The sequence below is a fragment of the Centroberyx gerrardi genome, chromosome 14, assembly GCF_048128805.1.
Source record: "Centroberyx gerrardi isolate f3 chromosome 14, fCenGer3.hap1.cur.20231027, whole genome shotgun sequence".
NCBI classification, from domain to species: Eukaryota; Metazoa; Chordata; class Actinopteri; order Beryciformes; family Berycidae; genus Centroberyx; species Centroberyx gerrardi.
Window position 1 is genome coordinate 19,499,840 of NC_136010.1, and position 16,998 is coordinate 19,516,837.

The 16,998-nt window shown below is 39.8% G+C and overlaps 2 protein-coding genes and 1 non-coding gene across 4 annotated transcripts; 2 read left to right on the forward strand and 1 right to left on the reverse strand.

Moving 5' to 3' along the window:
• The first annotated feature begins 1,571 nt into the window (after positions 1-1,571).
• Positions 1,572-6,183, forward strand: LOC139928759 (tumor protein D54-like). Of its 2 annotated transcripts, XM_071921411.2 has the most exons (9): positions 1,572-1,638; positions 2,167-2,279; positions 2,379-2,527; positions 2,859-2,906; positions 3,568-3,669; positions 4,872-4,898; positions 5,314-5,349; positions 5,636-5,684; positions 5,778-6,183. In XM_071921411.2, exons 1-9 carry the CDS (start codon positions 1,626-1,628, stop codon positions 5,853-5,855), a joined length of 615 nt encoding a protein of 204 aa, XP_071777512.2. In that variant the 5' UTR covers positions 1,572-1,625; the 3' UTR covers positions 5,856-6,183. The 2 variants fall into 2 exon arrangements, with proteins under 2 accessions (XP_071777512.2, XP_071777513.2); XM_071921412.2 differs by lacking the exon at positions 4,872-4,898.
• A 369-nt stretch (positions 6,184-6,552) lies between these two features.
• Positions 6,553-6,624, reverse strand: trnae-cuc (transfer RNA glutamic acid (anticodon CUC)). Its single transcript has one exon. It is a non-coding gene; the product is annotated as a tRNA-Glu (tRNA).
• Positions 6,625-7,172: 548 nt separating this feature from the next.
• Positions 7,173-9,995, forward strand: ppdpfa (pancreatic progenitor cell differentiation and proliferation factor a). The gene is made up of 5 exons (XM_071921436.2): positions 7,173-7,322; positions 8,886-8,989; positions 9,169-9,246; positions 9,352-9,445; positions 9,579-9,995. The coding sequence occupies exons 2-5, from the start codon at positions 8,935-8,937 to the stop codon at positions 9,709-9,711; spliced, it is 360 nt and encodes a 119-aa protein (XP_071777537.1). The 5' UTR covers positions 7,173-7,322; positions 8,886-8,934; the 3' UTR covers positions 9,712-9,995.
• The last annotated feature ends 7,003 nt before the right edge of the window (positions 9,996-16,998 follow it).

Consider the following 16,998-nt stretch of genomic DNA (forward strand, 5'->3'; position numbering starts at 1 on the left):
AACTAATATAATCTGAGTAATGGACAAAAAGAAAAAAAGGTTCCACACATTATTTAACATTAAAACCTCACCTCATGGTTTACTGCTGTATTGTTTATCTCATTGTAACATGATGTCAGTGTAGATGGTTGAAGCGTTTCCTAGAAAAAGCTAAAAGTTGCCAACCTGTGAACTTGTGCTCATTCTTAGGTAAGTGTGACTTGCTAGTATTCTGCAGTGTTGTGGCATATTTTGCCAGCAGATGGAGACAAGTCTTGCATCTCACCAACTTATTGTGGGATACTAATGATGGATCTTAAATTACACACACTCAAAAATTACATATTACAGAAATTTTAAAATGGGTTTGGTGTCAGTCCACATACCACAGTGTAAAAAAACACAAAAACACCTCTATCTCTCAGCCTGTCATGTTCTGCAATAAAGGTTATTCAAATTATCCTATTATACAAAATCATAATCAGCATTATTATCATAATCATAATTTTTGTTTCTGACTTAGGGGGAATAGGTCTAAAGGGTTGTGCAGTTCTGTTTCTAGCAGCTTCAAAATATTTTCAAAATTAGGTAGACTTCATAATTTAATTTAATTTTCAAACTTTTATAAAGTCATTCACATTTTTTTGATTTATATATTTTTAATATTGACTTCACTTTACTCTTTTCTCAATTGTAAACCCAACTCTCATCTAACTAGTTCAGAAAGCTATAATAAGGCTATTAGGGTTAGAGTTAAAGGAAAGATTATATAACTCCCATTACAAGTGCCTTACATTGGCTTCCAGTTGAATTGCTTGACCCTAACTTACATCACTGAGATTTTAACTCCATATGAATGGTTAGTCTTGGACATATTAAAGACCAAAATTGATCAGCTATTTGCCATTAGGGCCTCCTGAAATTGGCATATTTTGTCTGTTGCTTCTTAAAAGTTCAAAACCTCACATTTATATACTCTTTAAACTATTTAACACATTAACTAATGTATTTCTTTCTTTATTTATTTTTTTTTACAAATACTATACGACATTTTATGATGATGTAGTTATCTACAGGGGGGTTCTGTATTTTATTTTTTTAAAATTTTGAGTTGATGTGTTTGCATAAATAGAGCCAGTAGTGTCAGTCATTCCTAGTTTTTGTTTGCTGACTGAATATTAGACTACTGAAATTGAACTCATCCTAATATCTATGTATTATTTTTTTGTGTTTTTGCTTGCTCTCGGAGTAGGCCTGCCCTGCTTTAAAGCGTTTTTAAGTAAAGTGTGATAAAAAATAAATGCTGATGGTAATTATTGTTGTTGGTGGTGATGGTAGTGGTGTTTTGACGTTTTTGGTGTTCTTGCTGTTGATGGTGTTGTTGTTGTTGTTGTTGTTGTTGTTAGTGGTGGTTGGTTTGGTGTCACCATCATAATCATAATCATCATCATCATCATCATCATCACCACCACCACCATCACCATCACCATCACCAGATGTGCTTGTCTGTGTGTGTAAACATCACTAACAAGCTGAGTGATCCTGAGTGTGTGTGCCTCCTGTTGGTATGTGAGCTGATCAGGGATTGGACTGGTAGCAACTTAGCCGCTAGCTCGTAAAAACACTCCGAGGTGAAAGTGGCAAGAATGAACCGGCAAGGTAAGGACATCATCTGTGTGACGGGCTGGTACTAATATCATACTGTAGTTAAAATAGTACTGTTGACTTGCACAGGTTATTCGTTAGTTTTAGTTGCAGCTAACGACTAGACGTGTGTTTATAATCAGTTATGCTGCTCTTGCCGCTGGCTAGCGTTAGCTCTGTGTGCAACAGGTAACGTTAGCCAGCTAGCTAGCCGGTCAGGATGGAGAGTTCAGCACTAAGGACAGCGCTGTTGTTTTCATTATTGCCTCCTGAAGTGCTTTTAACTTCTAGGTTATAATACCTAACTATCGGTGCTACTACTGCCTCTGCTAGGGGTTAAACCACTCCTCACAGTACTACACTTACTGTTAGTCAACAATATAAGTACTTCTGAAATACTCCGAATTCCAATACTGCCTCAAGTAGTCTTCCTGTTTCATTGGTTCTACACGCCACGCACATATTGCAAACTACCACTTGTTGACGACTGAAATGAAGATCAATGTATTGTTGTTGTTTTTTCCCCCTTTGCCTCTTTGAAAGGTTTTGGTGGGACCTCATCAATGAACTTCTCTACGGGAGCAACAAGAAATGGAGGCTCACCCTCAGATCTAACAGAGGAGGATTTAGATGACCTAAAGATTGAGCTCACAAAGGTAATGTCGCTCTTGTATTTTATAAAATAATATTGCAACACGGGAATATGATTAATATATACAGTATATGAGTAAAATGTGTCATTCGCTGCTGCCTAGGTGGAGGATGAAATTCAGACTTTGCGGCAGGTGCTTTTGGCCAAAGAAAAGTATGCAATGGACATCAAGAGACAGCTGGGTATGAGTCCGCTCGATAACATCAAACAGAACCTGGCCAAAGGCTGGCAAGAAGTCCAAACCTCAACCCCGTAAGTCCATCACAGCTTTAGGTTTAGACCAGCAGCTTGCTTGCCATATGACATGACACGGTCTTTTGTTGCAATCAAAACACTAGTAAGCTCCTCCATGATCTGTTGACGTTGGAAGGAGAAAAAACTCCTGGGATCTCCACAGCCTCACATGGCAGTCTTGGTTTAAGACCCCCCACCTTTCCTCTGGCAGAACATTTGCCGCACATTGTCTCAGTGTGATAGGGTTACATAACCATGAAAGGGCACACTCATGACTGTCATGGTCTCTCTCTTAAGTCGAGGTGATAATCTGCCAATCTGTGCACGTTTTTCTGTTGTTTGTTTTTAGATATCTCTCAGCCTCTGCAACTTTGGAAGACATCAGCCAGTCCAATGCGTAAGTGTTGGCCATCATGTTTACATCATGTCCTGAAAACTTTATAAATAGCATTAAATGAGGCAGGGGTTTCCCCAGATCTTGTCCCATGCTCACATGGTAAAGAGGGAGCTCTTCTAAGGAACAAGTGATGGGATTTTCCAGGTCAAATAGGATCAGTGCCCTGTTAATAGCCTAATAGCCTGACTGAGCGCAAGGAGCAGCAGTATTAACAGGCAGCGGCAGGACTAGCCTGCTGCAATTGCTGGAAATTGGGCATGGCATCCTCTGTTCTTCTGTAGCCAGATGGATAATAGCTACTGACGTGTGTGTGTGTGTGTGTGTGTGTGTGTGTGTGTGTCTCTACGTGTGTGTATGTGTGTCTCTTAAGTGTGTTGACTGTTTCATCTCAGTCATCTCATCTGTATGTGTCCTAAGGGTGCTAAGGGTCATAGCTGTGATGGGAGCTTAGTGATTTCCCTCCGTTCAGGTTCTGAACCCAACATGAAGCACAGACGAGGCTGTACTGATGTCACTGCTGATAACTCAGAATGAGTTAGGGCCAGTAGCATTTAACATCCCTTCCTGATAAAAGAAGTAAACCCAATCTGATGTGATTATGCCACAACAGCGTTTCTTCCCTCTGTATTCTAATCTGTGTTTTCTGCCTGGCTGGCTGTAGCTATAAGAGGACCCAGGAGAATCTGTCTCATGCAGGCCAGGTGACTTCTGCCGCGCTGTCCAGTATGGGCGTGACCATCACCAGGAGACTGGCAGACATGAGGTACCGGCTAATACCGTCCCTATTGATTTTCACAAAGAAAAAACAAAAGAAATGGTTCATAATATTCCTGTGGTTTGAGTAATGATTCAACCCTTGCAGAATATCCCAAAAGAAATGCTGCTTTATACGTTGAATTACTGAGTTTTGAGATAGCAAATTTTGTTCTTTGTGATACACTTTTATAAGTATAATGTTAACGATTATAGAGACTTTGTGGAAAAACGCCAAACTCCACATATGTGGCATGAAAGCAGAGTGAGGGAGAATAGAGCACAGGCTACCATCAAGGTCCCTGGCTGGAGTAACAAGGAAATGATCTGTTTGGCAAATTCACCCAGACAGATGGACAGGCAGGAGACCAAGAGAGAGGCAGGAGGAATGGACAAGGCAAGGGACAAAAAGATGCTTTGAAATGATAATTGGTAATTAGGGTTGCTGTTTTAGTGACAAAAGTAACTTAAAAACAACGGATAAGAAAGGAACTTTAGAAAACAGTGTCTTGGCTTTCAGAATAAAAGATACATTCCAGAACATTACAGATCACTTTTACTCCTGATTATGTTTCTGTTCCTCTAAAAGAATTTCAAAAGTTTTCATGTTTGTTCTGTGAACCATTTCCCACCCCAGTCTGTATCTAATATCTCAAAACCAAAACATTATAGCAAGTAAGATTTGGAGTCGGTATCAGAATTACAATCACTTTATTCACCAAGTACAAACTGTAAAGTAGTTGTCTTAGTGGCACTGGTGCATTGTAACGTGACTACAGGACAACAGGACCTACTGTATATATAAAATTATATCATGTCCATTCAAGTAGCAGGGCCATATTTGAATTTATGATGACTTAAGAAAGTTTTAAGATGCGTATTTTCCATCTGTAAGTCAAACTGTTTAAGAACATAATGTAAATAAAAATAAAATTTAGTACTTAAGAACAAGAGATGTTATATGAAGTTGTAAGTGCTGTAGCTTCACATTCGCCCCCCTGACCCTTCACCACAGGACACCTTTTTTCAAGTTTGAAGGTCTCCTGTCTTGTGTTCCTATTTAGCTAGTAAACAGTCATAATCCAATCACACCAGTACATCTGAAGTTGAGCAACAATAGCTGCTTAGTCTGTTGTTCTCAGCCGTGTGGAAACAGACGCTGCTGTGACGTTATCTGTGTCTGTCTTTATCTTAATGCTGCAAACTCAACAGAGCTCTGCCGCTCCCAAGCCCACCACGGTAAGACTGAGATAAGTGGTAACACTAAGTGGTCTCACTGCAATACAACTAAATAGTCTGAGCTGTGTGTTTAATGTGTTCCAGTAAGTTGTTTTTTGTGTGTCGTGACCACAGCTTGAGTAAAGTTTATAGGTTCATAAGAGTTAACTTAGAGTAAAGTTTATAAGTAGAATATAGTGAGTCAGTTTGAAACACAGAATGAACAGAAAACCGAGGTAGCTTTAGTTCCACTTTAATATGGAGAGATTAATAAAATATTTGAGCAATTTAAAGGAGTGAAGCAAAGTTAGTTTTTTATGCTGCTGCTGATTCTGTATGATGTTGTTTTTGTGATCTCCTGCTCACACCCTCCCCCCTTCTTATCTCTCTCCTTTCTCTCTGCTGTGCCTCTTGAACCTCTTGACACACCCATCAGCCCTTTAAGCCACACCATAAGCGTGCCGGCTATGAGGTAAAAATGCCAAACATGTGTGGCTCTGACATGATTGAGATTCCCACTTGCACTGTTTACTTAAATCTGTCAGTAGTTCACTTAGGTGTGTCTGTGTGTGATTCACCTAGAAATGGCATTTGAGTCCTGAAGTTTTAAAGGAAAAATAGATAATCACCCTCCCATTGCTATATGTGAAAATACATTGGGTGCACTTGAAATAAAGTTTTCTTGTGTAATTTTACTTTTAAAGTTACCGGGCGCTGCACTAAAATACATTATAATGTGTCTTCACGTTTCCCTGTAGACATTCCTCTACATTCAAGTCTTTTGAGGAAATGGTTGGCAACATGAAGGTGAGTTTGTCAGAAGATTACATACTGCTCACTGTGTTCTTATCGTATAAATATAGGAATATTGATTACTTGTATCCTGTCTACATCCCACAGGAGAAGGTGACTGGTACTCGGGCAAATGATGGAAACACCTCCGGGTTTGAAAGAAGGTCCTTGCGCCAGAGCTCATGAGGCGGACCACACTGAATTTTTCTCCCATAACTTGTAATGTCCCTTTACTCCTCTGACCCAGTGAACTCTGCCACTGTCACTTATGACTGCTGTATTAACATGACTAATAGGACGCATTAAGTTTGTTATGCAAAGTTAATTTAAACTTAAATTTCCAAATAGTCTTTAATGTGTTGATATTCCTGCATGTTGTTTAAGTGGGATTTAAGAGTTTCCTTATTTTGAAATGTAAGTGCAGTAAAACCCTTCAGTCTTTTAAATAAGTTCAGTTACTCAGAATATGCATTAATTGACGTCAACTGTGACATAGTTTGTATCCTCATTTTTCAAGGGCGGAGAATTTCACTAATATAAAGTATTTTTGTACTTTAAGATTTTTCAATTAAAGTCAATTGGATGGTGTGTGTCTTTTTTGTCACTTCTTTGAGGGCTGTCATTTACTTACATGGTTGTTGTCAATTCCCTTTTGATAGTCAGTTCTGTAAGAATAGTTTTATAAAACCCTTTAATGGGAAAACATTAAGACATAGCCTAATACTTTTCGCAGACAAACGTTTGAGCATGACTGCTGAACACTGCCGTTGAAAGTACCAAATTACGGATTCAATTTACTATCGGAATTGCTAATGGTCCGGCCTTCAAAAAATTCCAGCAAAAAGAAATAAAGACAGTTTGTGCCACAATGGAAAAAGATGAGTTCCCTGACCGGGAATCGAACCCGGGCCGCGGCGGTGAGAGCGCCGAATCCTAACCACTAGACCACCAGGGACAGACACAAGCGCAAGGGCCAGATTCCATATATTACAATATAAAGTGAACTATGTCTGTATAATAACTAGGTCACCATTAACTTTTTTATTAAGGATAGTCCCAGAACTCATTTCTCACAGTCTGAGTCACGTTCGGAGCTATTGTAAAATACCTGAACACACACACACCTGTGGCTTTTCTGTCGTGTTTTCATACTGGTTAATGTTGTATCTTTTGGAAATCAAAAATGTATAGAAAGAGAGCCGTGCGCGCGCGCGTGAATTGGAGCCAAGCTGTAAAAGCTGCAGTTTGAGGTTAACAGCAGCTAGCCTACGAGCGAAACTGTTAGCTACTGAGTGTCTAACAGAGGGTTAAGGTTAAGATAAGCTTCTCAAAAGCCTCCGTCCGTCTCGTGTCACTGAGTTCCCATTGACAGAACAGAACAGATATAACAGCAGCACGTTTTGTGTCCTCGAGCTGTCCCCGCCCCACCCCGTGTCACACCAGCGCCCAGCTCATATAAAGCTACTAGTTCGCCCTCCTCCAGTCAGAACGGGATTGTGAACACCAGGGTGGAGTGACCGTGACGGGTCCCAACAGAGAGTTTACCAACAAATGGGCCATAATAACAATTAGCACTTTCTCAACTTCAAGCCTTGCCATCCGCACCTTAACCGCCTTTGGTGCTACCAGCGTCATCCTAGCCTAAACTAAAAGGTAGGTCTAAGTAACAAGGGAACAAATCATCAGTGTGTTTTTCTGTTGCCTATTCTAATAGGCCTTTGTCCAGTCATTGTTTTTGTGTAAGCTATATATGATATATTACTATTGGAATGGGTAAAAGTTGCTATCTAGTATAGTAAATAGCAGTTTATCTTATATCTGACATCCTCAAAAGTTATATAGTGTGAGAATACAACAGTATGGGCATTAGTTATACTGGTGTCTTTCCACTCAGCTTTCTTTCATCAGCCTTCATCAGATAAGACAAAGGTACATTTTGTATAATAGTGTGCTGGACTGTTTTGTAGGTAGAGGTAAATGTTCTCTGGATTGGCTGCATGCCTATAATGCTTATGATACGTCATTTCTGATTAGTAGTACACACAAACACACACACACATGTACAGACACACACACACATTCTTAGTTTTTTAAAGGTGGAATTTAATTCTGGCCATTGTATAAGTGGTCAGACTGCTCATTTGTTTACCCCTCAGCTGTTCTATCTAGTCTAGTGCAGACAAGTATTAGCCTGTTCCTTGAAATCCCCAAAGCCATCTGTGCTCGCCTGATGTCAAGCAACAACAGGTTCCCAGGCTCCAACCCTTCAGATATTATGCTTTTCAAGCCTTTTAATTTCATGAGCCTGAAGGCGTTTTTATACATTTTTACATTTTGATTCTATGTTAATTAGAAAGTAAAGCATTTTTTATATATATTTAATCAATTCTCACAAAAAGAAATATAGTTAGGATATATTGTTCTTTTTTTGGCACATAAATCTGGATAAAGTGTTCTATCATGGCCTGGCTGAACACAGCAGGACCTTGGACGTCCCCTAGCCGTGACATTGAACAGCATTTTTTGCCAACAACTTTAGTGATCATGCAGCCAGCTCATGCACTAGACTGTCAGTGCTCTGATGGACTTGTGGACACACACTCACTCACACACACACACACACACACACTCCATAGACACTCCAGCTATTTGAGTCAGGGGAAACCAGATTCCCAGTGCCAGCTGCCTGTGCTTATTCAGTCTGGAGTAAAGGCTGGTGGACTGGAATGGAGCTCAAAGGGCATGAATACATGAAGCTAGCCTACCTTGAAATGGGTCCAGAGTGACACATTTTCTGTGAATGCTATCATGGCAGTCCAGATGTTTTTCTCTCAGAAACATGTCCTCTGTCTCCATAAGGCCAGGCAGGATCTCTATACTGGGCTTGCAGTGCTTTGGACAATATTGGTTTTAGGAGATTAAAAAATCCAGGTTTATAAAGTTATGTTACCATGAAACAAACAAACAAAGCAACAAAAAAATCAAGATGTCAGACAAAAACGCAACTTTATTAAATGATAGGATCTAAATCTCAACAGAACGGCATGGTGAAAAACGGCAGAACAACATACATAAAATATAAGGGATATAGAAATAAAAAGCAAGTTAAATCATAAGGGAAATCATAGTGAAACCATAGCAACATCCATTTTCTTCACTTTGTTTCCACCCTCATAATAAATCTGCCACCTATTTTTTTTCTTCTCTTTCCTCAAGGTTACCATTTCCCATCTTTGAGCGGTTTTCCACCTAAGGTCGGAAGAAAATGGCAGCAATTCCATCAAGTGGCTCCCTCATCGCCACCCATGATTACTACAGAAGTGAGTGCAATGTGGCCTATATGCATTCATATTTATTTATTTATTATTTATTCATTTCATTGTACGGTGAAAATGCCAGTTGTTCGTTTTTCTCTCTGCATCTCCACCCAGTCAATTTGTTTTTCCTGTGGAGTTTTCCTTGAGTTTTGCACTAAAATGAAATATAATCTTTGTTGCAGGGCGCCTTGGGTCCACCTCCAGCAACAGCTCCTGTGGCAGTGCTGAGTACACAGGAGAGGTCATTCCACACCACCCAGGTATGCACCGGACTAGTAAACAAGGATTTATTTTGAAACAGTTTATTGTTACATCTCCCTGCGCTTCACTGAGCTCCTGTCTGACGTTCACTTTGTTCTCCGCAGGACTTCCTCGACAGGACTCGGGCCACTGGTGGGCTTCATTTTTCTTTGCAAAACAGAACCAGCCTGGCATGCAGAATGGATCCGAGTCTCAAAAGTGAGTCTCTCTAAATATGTAAACATAATCAAACTAAAACAAATCAGGTGCATTTATAGGCTCACACATACTCCATGTAAACTGTTCCTTGGTTCTCTTGAATCGCTAACTCTAACGTTCCTCTCTGCTGCAGGACTGGAACCTACACAGTGACCAATGGTCAGGTGACCTGCATCGCCAGGGAAATGGCTCTGAACAGACAACTGAGCGAGAGTACTGACAATGTAAAGTTTGAGGCGTCGACCCCTCCACCAACTTCCTCCTAGACTCCATTCCCTCCACCGCTTCCCCCACCATTCATTCGCCGCCCCACGTCCCCCCACCCGCACCAGGCCATCCATGACATAGTCCATCACTGGAGATGGAGATGGTGGTGGCTTGTTTTTATACCTGTAGTCACTGGAGGCTGCTTTTCCTCTGTGTTTATATATAGTGTCTTTTTATCATGACCAAAACAAAAAAAAACTCATATGTGTAAAATGTTTTTTTCATTTTTTCCTTTTTGTGACATGATGCTTTTTGCTGTTAAATAAAATGCTTTCAGCCAGTACTTGTGTTGCATTGATTGTACTTTATTGATTCCCCACAACTATTATCCATTTTCATAGATGGGTTGCTAAGACAAATATATATATACAAACATATAGTGTATGCATTATATACAATATGACGTCTATTCATGTGATTCACACAGTGAGCATAACAACTGTTTTATAACTGTGAGAGAACCACGGTAGCCTACTTGCCAAACTGACCTAAGCTGTTTAGCTTTGATATGATTAGCAGCTATTAATTCAATGGCTAATACAGCTTACATAACGCATCACCTGTGCTGGAATATGGGTCAAACACTTCTGGAAAACAGCCTGGCAGACTGTCATAGAAATCAGGGAAAGGTTATGTAAATTATTTGATTTTCGTAGAACAAATTTGCTGACGCCCAGTTACATGTTGCTTTGGCTGGCTGTTTTTTTCCAGTTCTCGAAACAGTAGCCAAATTCATATTTTCTTTTTTTAGGTCAAATGCTAGAGATACTCTGGCCCTATCTTGGTGCATAAAACATGATGAAATGTTTTTGAGAGGAGATCAGTTACTGCAAGGAAAGACATCTGGTCAGAGAGTTTCCAATACATACTTCCATAATAACAGCACAGCATAAAAATAAAGTGGTCACTGGCTGCTATTAACAACTTTTACTGGAGTCACTTCCAAGGACATATTTTAAATGCCTCATGACGCTGTTGTGAGAGATTCAGTCTGTTTATATGAATGCTACAATGAGGGAGCAGATTTTACAAGCTTTTTTTGCTCCCTTGCAATCTTTGCATTTGCATTATACTGTAAACACAACATGCTGTGTGTGCATGCACAATTTATTTCTGGACTATACCCTGCGCTGACAGAAATATACCTGGCGAAGAATCAACTATCTGAATTCACTCAATATTATGTAGCAGGTGCAAGTTGCCAAAACCAGAGTCATATATTCCTGAGAAGAACCAATATCTCTTGTGAAGATTTCCAGTACTATTAACAATGCATAATTTTACTGGACCTCCAAATGTTCTAATTATTGTGATTGCACTGCTGAAGGGTTACTAAAGACTCTGTTTGACTGAATGGACTTTGAAATGCTTTGAAATAATATCTAGGGAACATTTTGTAATCGGCACACTGACATCTAAGAATAGACTGAGCAAAGCCTGGATACAGTTCAGTCATGCTGTTAGATAATCTTCCTGTTCAAATATGTAAGTTAAACAGTTCCATTATGTGTAACATTTAGGCCAAAGCATAAATTACATTTTGGCCAAAGACTGGATTCATGTTTTCAGAGCTTGAGGCAACTCTGCCCATTCAACAGATGCGTGACCCTTCTCCCAGTCTCTACCCCCTCCAAAGCTGCACTATTCCTGGCAAAGCATCAGACCCACTTGGGTCTAAAAATGTCCTGCGATGCCCAGTCCCTTCACAGACACAGGAATCTCCCATCCTGCAGGTCCTGCGGAGCATGTGCCTTTTTTATCACCTCCGAGAATATTCCAGGTTTCTCTGGGCAAAGTTTACAGGACACAGTGAAGGACAAATTGACAGAATACTGATTTAAAAACAAGATAGCCACAGTGACTGTGAAGGTACTAAATAGTCAGGGAAAAACAATGTTGTGATGATAGAGCTTACAACAATAATGCTGGACAGTCCTGCAGCTTGAATTCAATAATTGCACTGCAAGTTTGTTGTGTACATTACCTGCAATCTCAGATTTGTGTGTTTGATTTAATAAACTGATATATTTCAGAAAGTAGCAGAAAGTTGGAAAGTGAATAGAAAACTCAGCTCAAAGAAAGGCAATGGATTGACTGCAAGTGAAAGTGACGCTCTATTGATGGAGAATTGTTTGATTAATAAAATAAGTTGCAGTTTTAAGTTTTATTCTTAAAAAATGTGGGTGAAATAAGGGTGGTAGTGTTATGGAGGATGGGTGGTTAAATTGTGAACTTGGCCATAAGTGAGATAAACTGAACTTGAACGATCTATTTCTCTGTGAAACCTTATGAAAGTGGATTCTTGGGGCATAGTCTTGATCCGTTATAATTCGGATAATTTCCTTGTGTGGAAAATGGTGGCAGAGTCACTTAAGGCACTGCTGTACATCAGTCAGCTCAGAGATAAAAGGGGAATGTGGGGCAAAGGCAGCCGTGTGAGCCTCCTCTGGCCCGTGCCAGGACTCTGGTTTCAGGTCTCAGTGCTGCCCGGGAAGCATGCGACCTCCCCACTTTCACAAGACATCCAAGTCACTGCTGCGTGGATACGGGTGACAAATAGGGGGAACGCTACATAGCATAACCCTATAGGCTCGTATTAGTCAGTCTTTCCAGGTAAAGGGGCAGGAGGTTCAGCAGTCTGTTGGCAAGGGTTCATGTGTCGTCCTGTTACAGATCTATATTTGATCAGCAGCATGAGCAAAGAACGTGAACCACATAGCGTGGTCGAGTCCACGTGTCACTCAGGACGCTTTAGTGTCAACACAAAACGTTACTCATCGTCTCTATAATGTTAGTTTAGCTACAGGCCACAGTTGTTTATACTGCTTCTTGTCTGGATGCTTCTATTTATGGTGGCAACCGGATCTGAGGTTTTGGGTTTTCAAAAATATCTGGTAAAAAAGATTTTAAATGAATTTGATCTGACAACTGGCTTTAGCCTTGAACCTCTACTGGTCAGGCTATTACACAAACTGTAGTTCCTGTTCAAGTGTTGCAATGACTCCAGTCAATGTGCTCACCTGCATGACCTTGTTTCTGTTACACTCTGGAGCATAAAGGATAAGGCAAGTTGAAACTTCTATTAAAAAGCAATGCATACCATGGCTAACTGCATGTGGAAAATACAGAAGGTGGAGAATATTATTTTAAACTAAAATATATCAAATGAATATTGTGCCCAGATGGTCGAATGGTCGAATCCCACCAGAGCTTTCTCTCCTCTGTCTCCCTCTCCTTTCTACTACTTTCCCGCCCTCTAAATAAAAAAAAAAATACAAAAGGTGAGTGGATTGTCTAGTGTACTTATTCGAAAAAATTGCTTTCTTCTGAATATTATTCTGAGCATGAATGGAACTGTTGCTGAAATTGCCTATAGCTGGGAAAACTGTAGATAAGTGAGAAGAAAAACAAGGCCACTGCCAATGTTCCATTACTTTCTGGGAACGCTGACTTTGTTCTAGTTAAACTCTGCATTCATTTTCACATGAGAGTCTGTTTGTGAAACCACCTGTGAGTGTTGACAGACATGTTTGAGCCAAGGCAAACTATTTGGCAATACCATAAACTCTAAAAAATAAGAATAATATAAGGCAGTGGCCATGGATCAGAACCACACAGGCTTATGGGAATCAAGGTTTGTGTAATCTCAGTCAATAAAAACACTTTATCTTTAATGTGGTGCAAAACAGCAAACATGTACTAGTAGGAGTATTAAAATGGGATGTAGAAAGAAGTAAATAATAGAGGTTACGCAATCATTCTCAGACAACAATTTGACCTATTTTGTCATTTTAAGAATGGTCTTGTCAATGATTTTTTACTTTTCATTGGAGCTTTCTAATTTTTAGCCATTTGTTTTTTCCTCTGACAGTAACATTGACAGCAACATGTTTATTGAATCAGTCAAATTAATAACTTAAATGTCATTTTGTGTGTGTGTGTGCGTGTGTGTGTGTGTACTATTTGTTGTATGTATGTCTATAGTTTTATTGCAGGTATGGCAGTTTTGCAGCAGTCTGTGATGACCTGCTGCTCCCTGGTGGCATCTCGTCTCGGTTCGCTCTCCTACTGCTCTCCTTGTCTCTGCTGCTCTCTTGTGGACGAAGGCCTTTACTCATGAAATAGTAAACCCAGTTCTTTGTTTCCTACTGATCTGAGATACAGATGGAATAAGAGAGAAAAGACAATATGTGAGGGAAAAAAAAGAAAACCACAAGCCATGTTTCAGTTTGATAGCTCATCGCACTATTTTATTCAATTACTGACATCTCAGGAGAAGAGGAAGTATGAGAGCCTTGCAACTCTGCCGTTGGTAAACCACTGTTTTTTTACCATAGCGTTGATGCAACACTGAAAAAGCGCTATTTCCAAACAAACACAGGTCCCTCATTAGTGATATGTAAGAGGCAGAGAGAATCCCACCTGGACAGTTTTGCATGAAACATACAAATGAAACAGGTTCAGCCTTTTCTTTTGTCTTTTAGTTGTTTCACATATAATAATAAATATTCATACCTATAAACACTCCAAAAATCAAAATATTAAGTCACAGGTACTGGAAAAAGCTCCACTTTTAAATCACAATGATAAATGTACAAAACAATAGACATCTCATATAAATGTTATGGTTTTCGGTAGAGACTTAACTCTCATTTCAGAAGAGATCAATGGATAAAAACTAAACTCGGAGATTCAGTATTTCCTGAGGTTTATGGGTTCCCCTTAGAAGGCCAGGAGAGGGGAATGGCTTTTATGTTACAGAGGAGATATTACAACAGGTCAAAGTGTACCGTCCAGGGTGCCAGTCAGGTTAAGAACAAGGAGTTTTTCCTGACAACACGGCCGGGATAATAAAAGATTCTGAGCACGTACAGCATTATAATAAATGCACCTATATGCTCCAGTAACATACATCCTACCTTCTTATTCTAGGCCACAATGTCGTATCCTAAAATAGTAGATTAAAGTCATCATGTTCCTTAACAAATCTTTGATGGTCCACTTTGAGATGTTGTGACGCTCCCTCTTACTCAAGATTTCCTAGTCAGATGCTCGAAGCCACCGCAATACCCAGCCAAGCAGCCGGTTATCAAGGCCCAGTCTGACCATGTGACCAAAAGTCAAAGTGGTCACAGCTGCATTTGATGCAATGAAACGACAAAAGGAAAATATCTAGGCAAATGTACACAGATTTGGGGCGTAGGTGAGAAAAAAATAGCCTGAACAAAACGCAAAAAAAAAAAAGTATTCTGAAAAACTGTACATGTAAACATCACACTTTCACTGAGTCCAAAACCAGAGGGGAAAAATACAAAGCTTCACACTGGTATACAGTACAACCCCTTGCACAGAGCTACAGTCTCTTATCAGTGCAGGAGAGGCAACAAATAAAATAATATAAATAACAATAGAAGTAATACAGAGCACCACCAAATGATAAGTTAAAACAGGCAAGGGTTAAAACCACTTTGATTTTTTTAAACAGTGCTGTACCCACAGAAAAAAGGTTTAAAACATGTCTTTTATCACTCTTTGTACAGCTATACAGTACATATATCTGACCACTTTAGCAATCCACAAGCTACCAGGGCATTTTTAATCAAACATCAATACATTACATTGTCCAGTCAATACAAAGAGAAAATCCAATGGCCATTAGAAAAAAACAACATGTCTACAAGTGGTTGTCTTCGATCACAGTAACTCCAGCACACACCTAAAATGTTGCTCAGCGTAGACTTAAGACAGTATACAAATCTGCAAGCAAATGTCTGGGGTGACAGTCGAACATGGTGCTAGACCAACCTAGCATCACTGAGTAAGACATGAAGTGTAGGGGACGGCGTCCGTGTGACTGCTATGGCTACTGTAACAGATAGTAAACAAGGAGCAGGTGGAGGAGACAAGGAAGACATGTATAGAGACCCAGGTCCCACGTACATCTATCGACTTCTATTAGTCTATTAGAAACAAGATGGACCATCCAAACCCATGTGTTCGAAAGATTGAGCTCCAATGGGATTTCTGAATAGCGACTGTTTGCCATTTTTTATATTCATCCATAAAACGGAAGCCGATATGCTTCTGATTTTGAGTAGTGCCAAATTTGAAAGTGTAAGGAGTGCTTACACAGAGAAATTGTCCAGTGTAGTATCAGTTCAAGGTGTTTGAACTGAAACAGATATCCCAAATGAGGTAAAGACACACCTATATCACTGTATTGTGTTACCTTAATCCTGAGCTATAAAGTGCTTCCAAACTTGCAATAGATAATAGATTTTACATTTGGAATGTAATGTCGTCCAATCATGGCATGGTAGTAATATGTGAAATGATCATTTAGCACATGTAAATCCAACTCTAGACTGGCCTGCAAGTGAGACAATCTCTGCAAATTTATGAATGAAACTGCATTAGTGCTAATACACTGATCATGCCTGATAAATAACTGATAATTTGATAGATTTGTGATAAATACAGAAATATATCTCTCTAAATTTTGAGCGCTCTGACAAATCGATAAGGTGCGAGCCAAGTTGACTGCTTGAAGAATCATTGTCGTTGTTTGGAATGTTTCAGCCTACTGAATAAATTCTTCACAGAGTTAATGTTGTACAAAAACAGCTCTGAAAGGGCCACTCCACTTAACACAGTCAACAGAAATTAATAACATACTCTTAATGCCAACACTAACATCAACAAAAAGGATAAAAACAAAAATCACAACATCACCACATATACACACACACGCACACACACACACACGTACACAACTGCTTTTGTGCTGAGTGACTCACCATTAAAAGTGTCTGTTGTGAGACTGTGCTCTCGATCTGGCCGGGTACGCTGTGTGCCCTCAGATCACACACACACACACACACACACACACCACAGCAGAGGGTTGTGAGAGAGAGTAAACTGTGATGCGATTACATCTTCTTCTAAGATTGTCTTTTGCTTCTTTTTAAACAGTGTGTTTTAAACCGTGATGTCAAGGAGGAATGTGGAGATGGGAAAGAGAGGAAATAGTTGAGGTCAGCGAGGATGATGATATGGACGGAGGAGTCTCTTTGTCTGAGGCGGGCAGGCAGCCCGCATGCCCACGCTGCATCCAGTAAAGCCATATGGACGCTACGGTCTCAACTACCACCGCACCCCTGTGTTCACCTGACTGTCAATGATGGATACGTGTCAACTTAAAACTCTCACGGAACAATTCCTGCACAAAATGACCCAAATCACTTCAAAGTAAAAAAAAAAAAAAAAGACGTGCAACATTAAGTCTC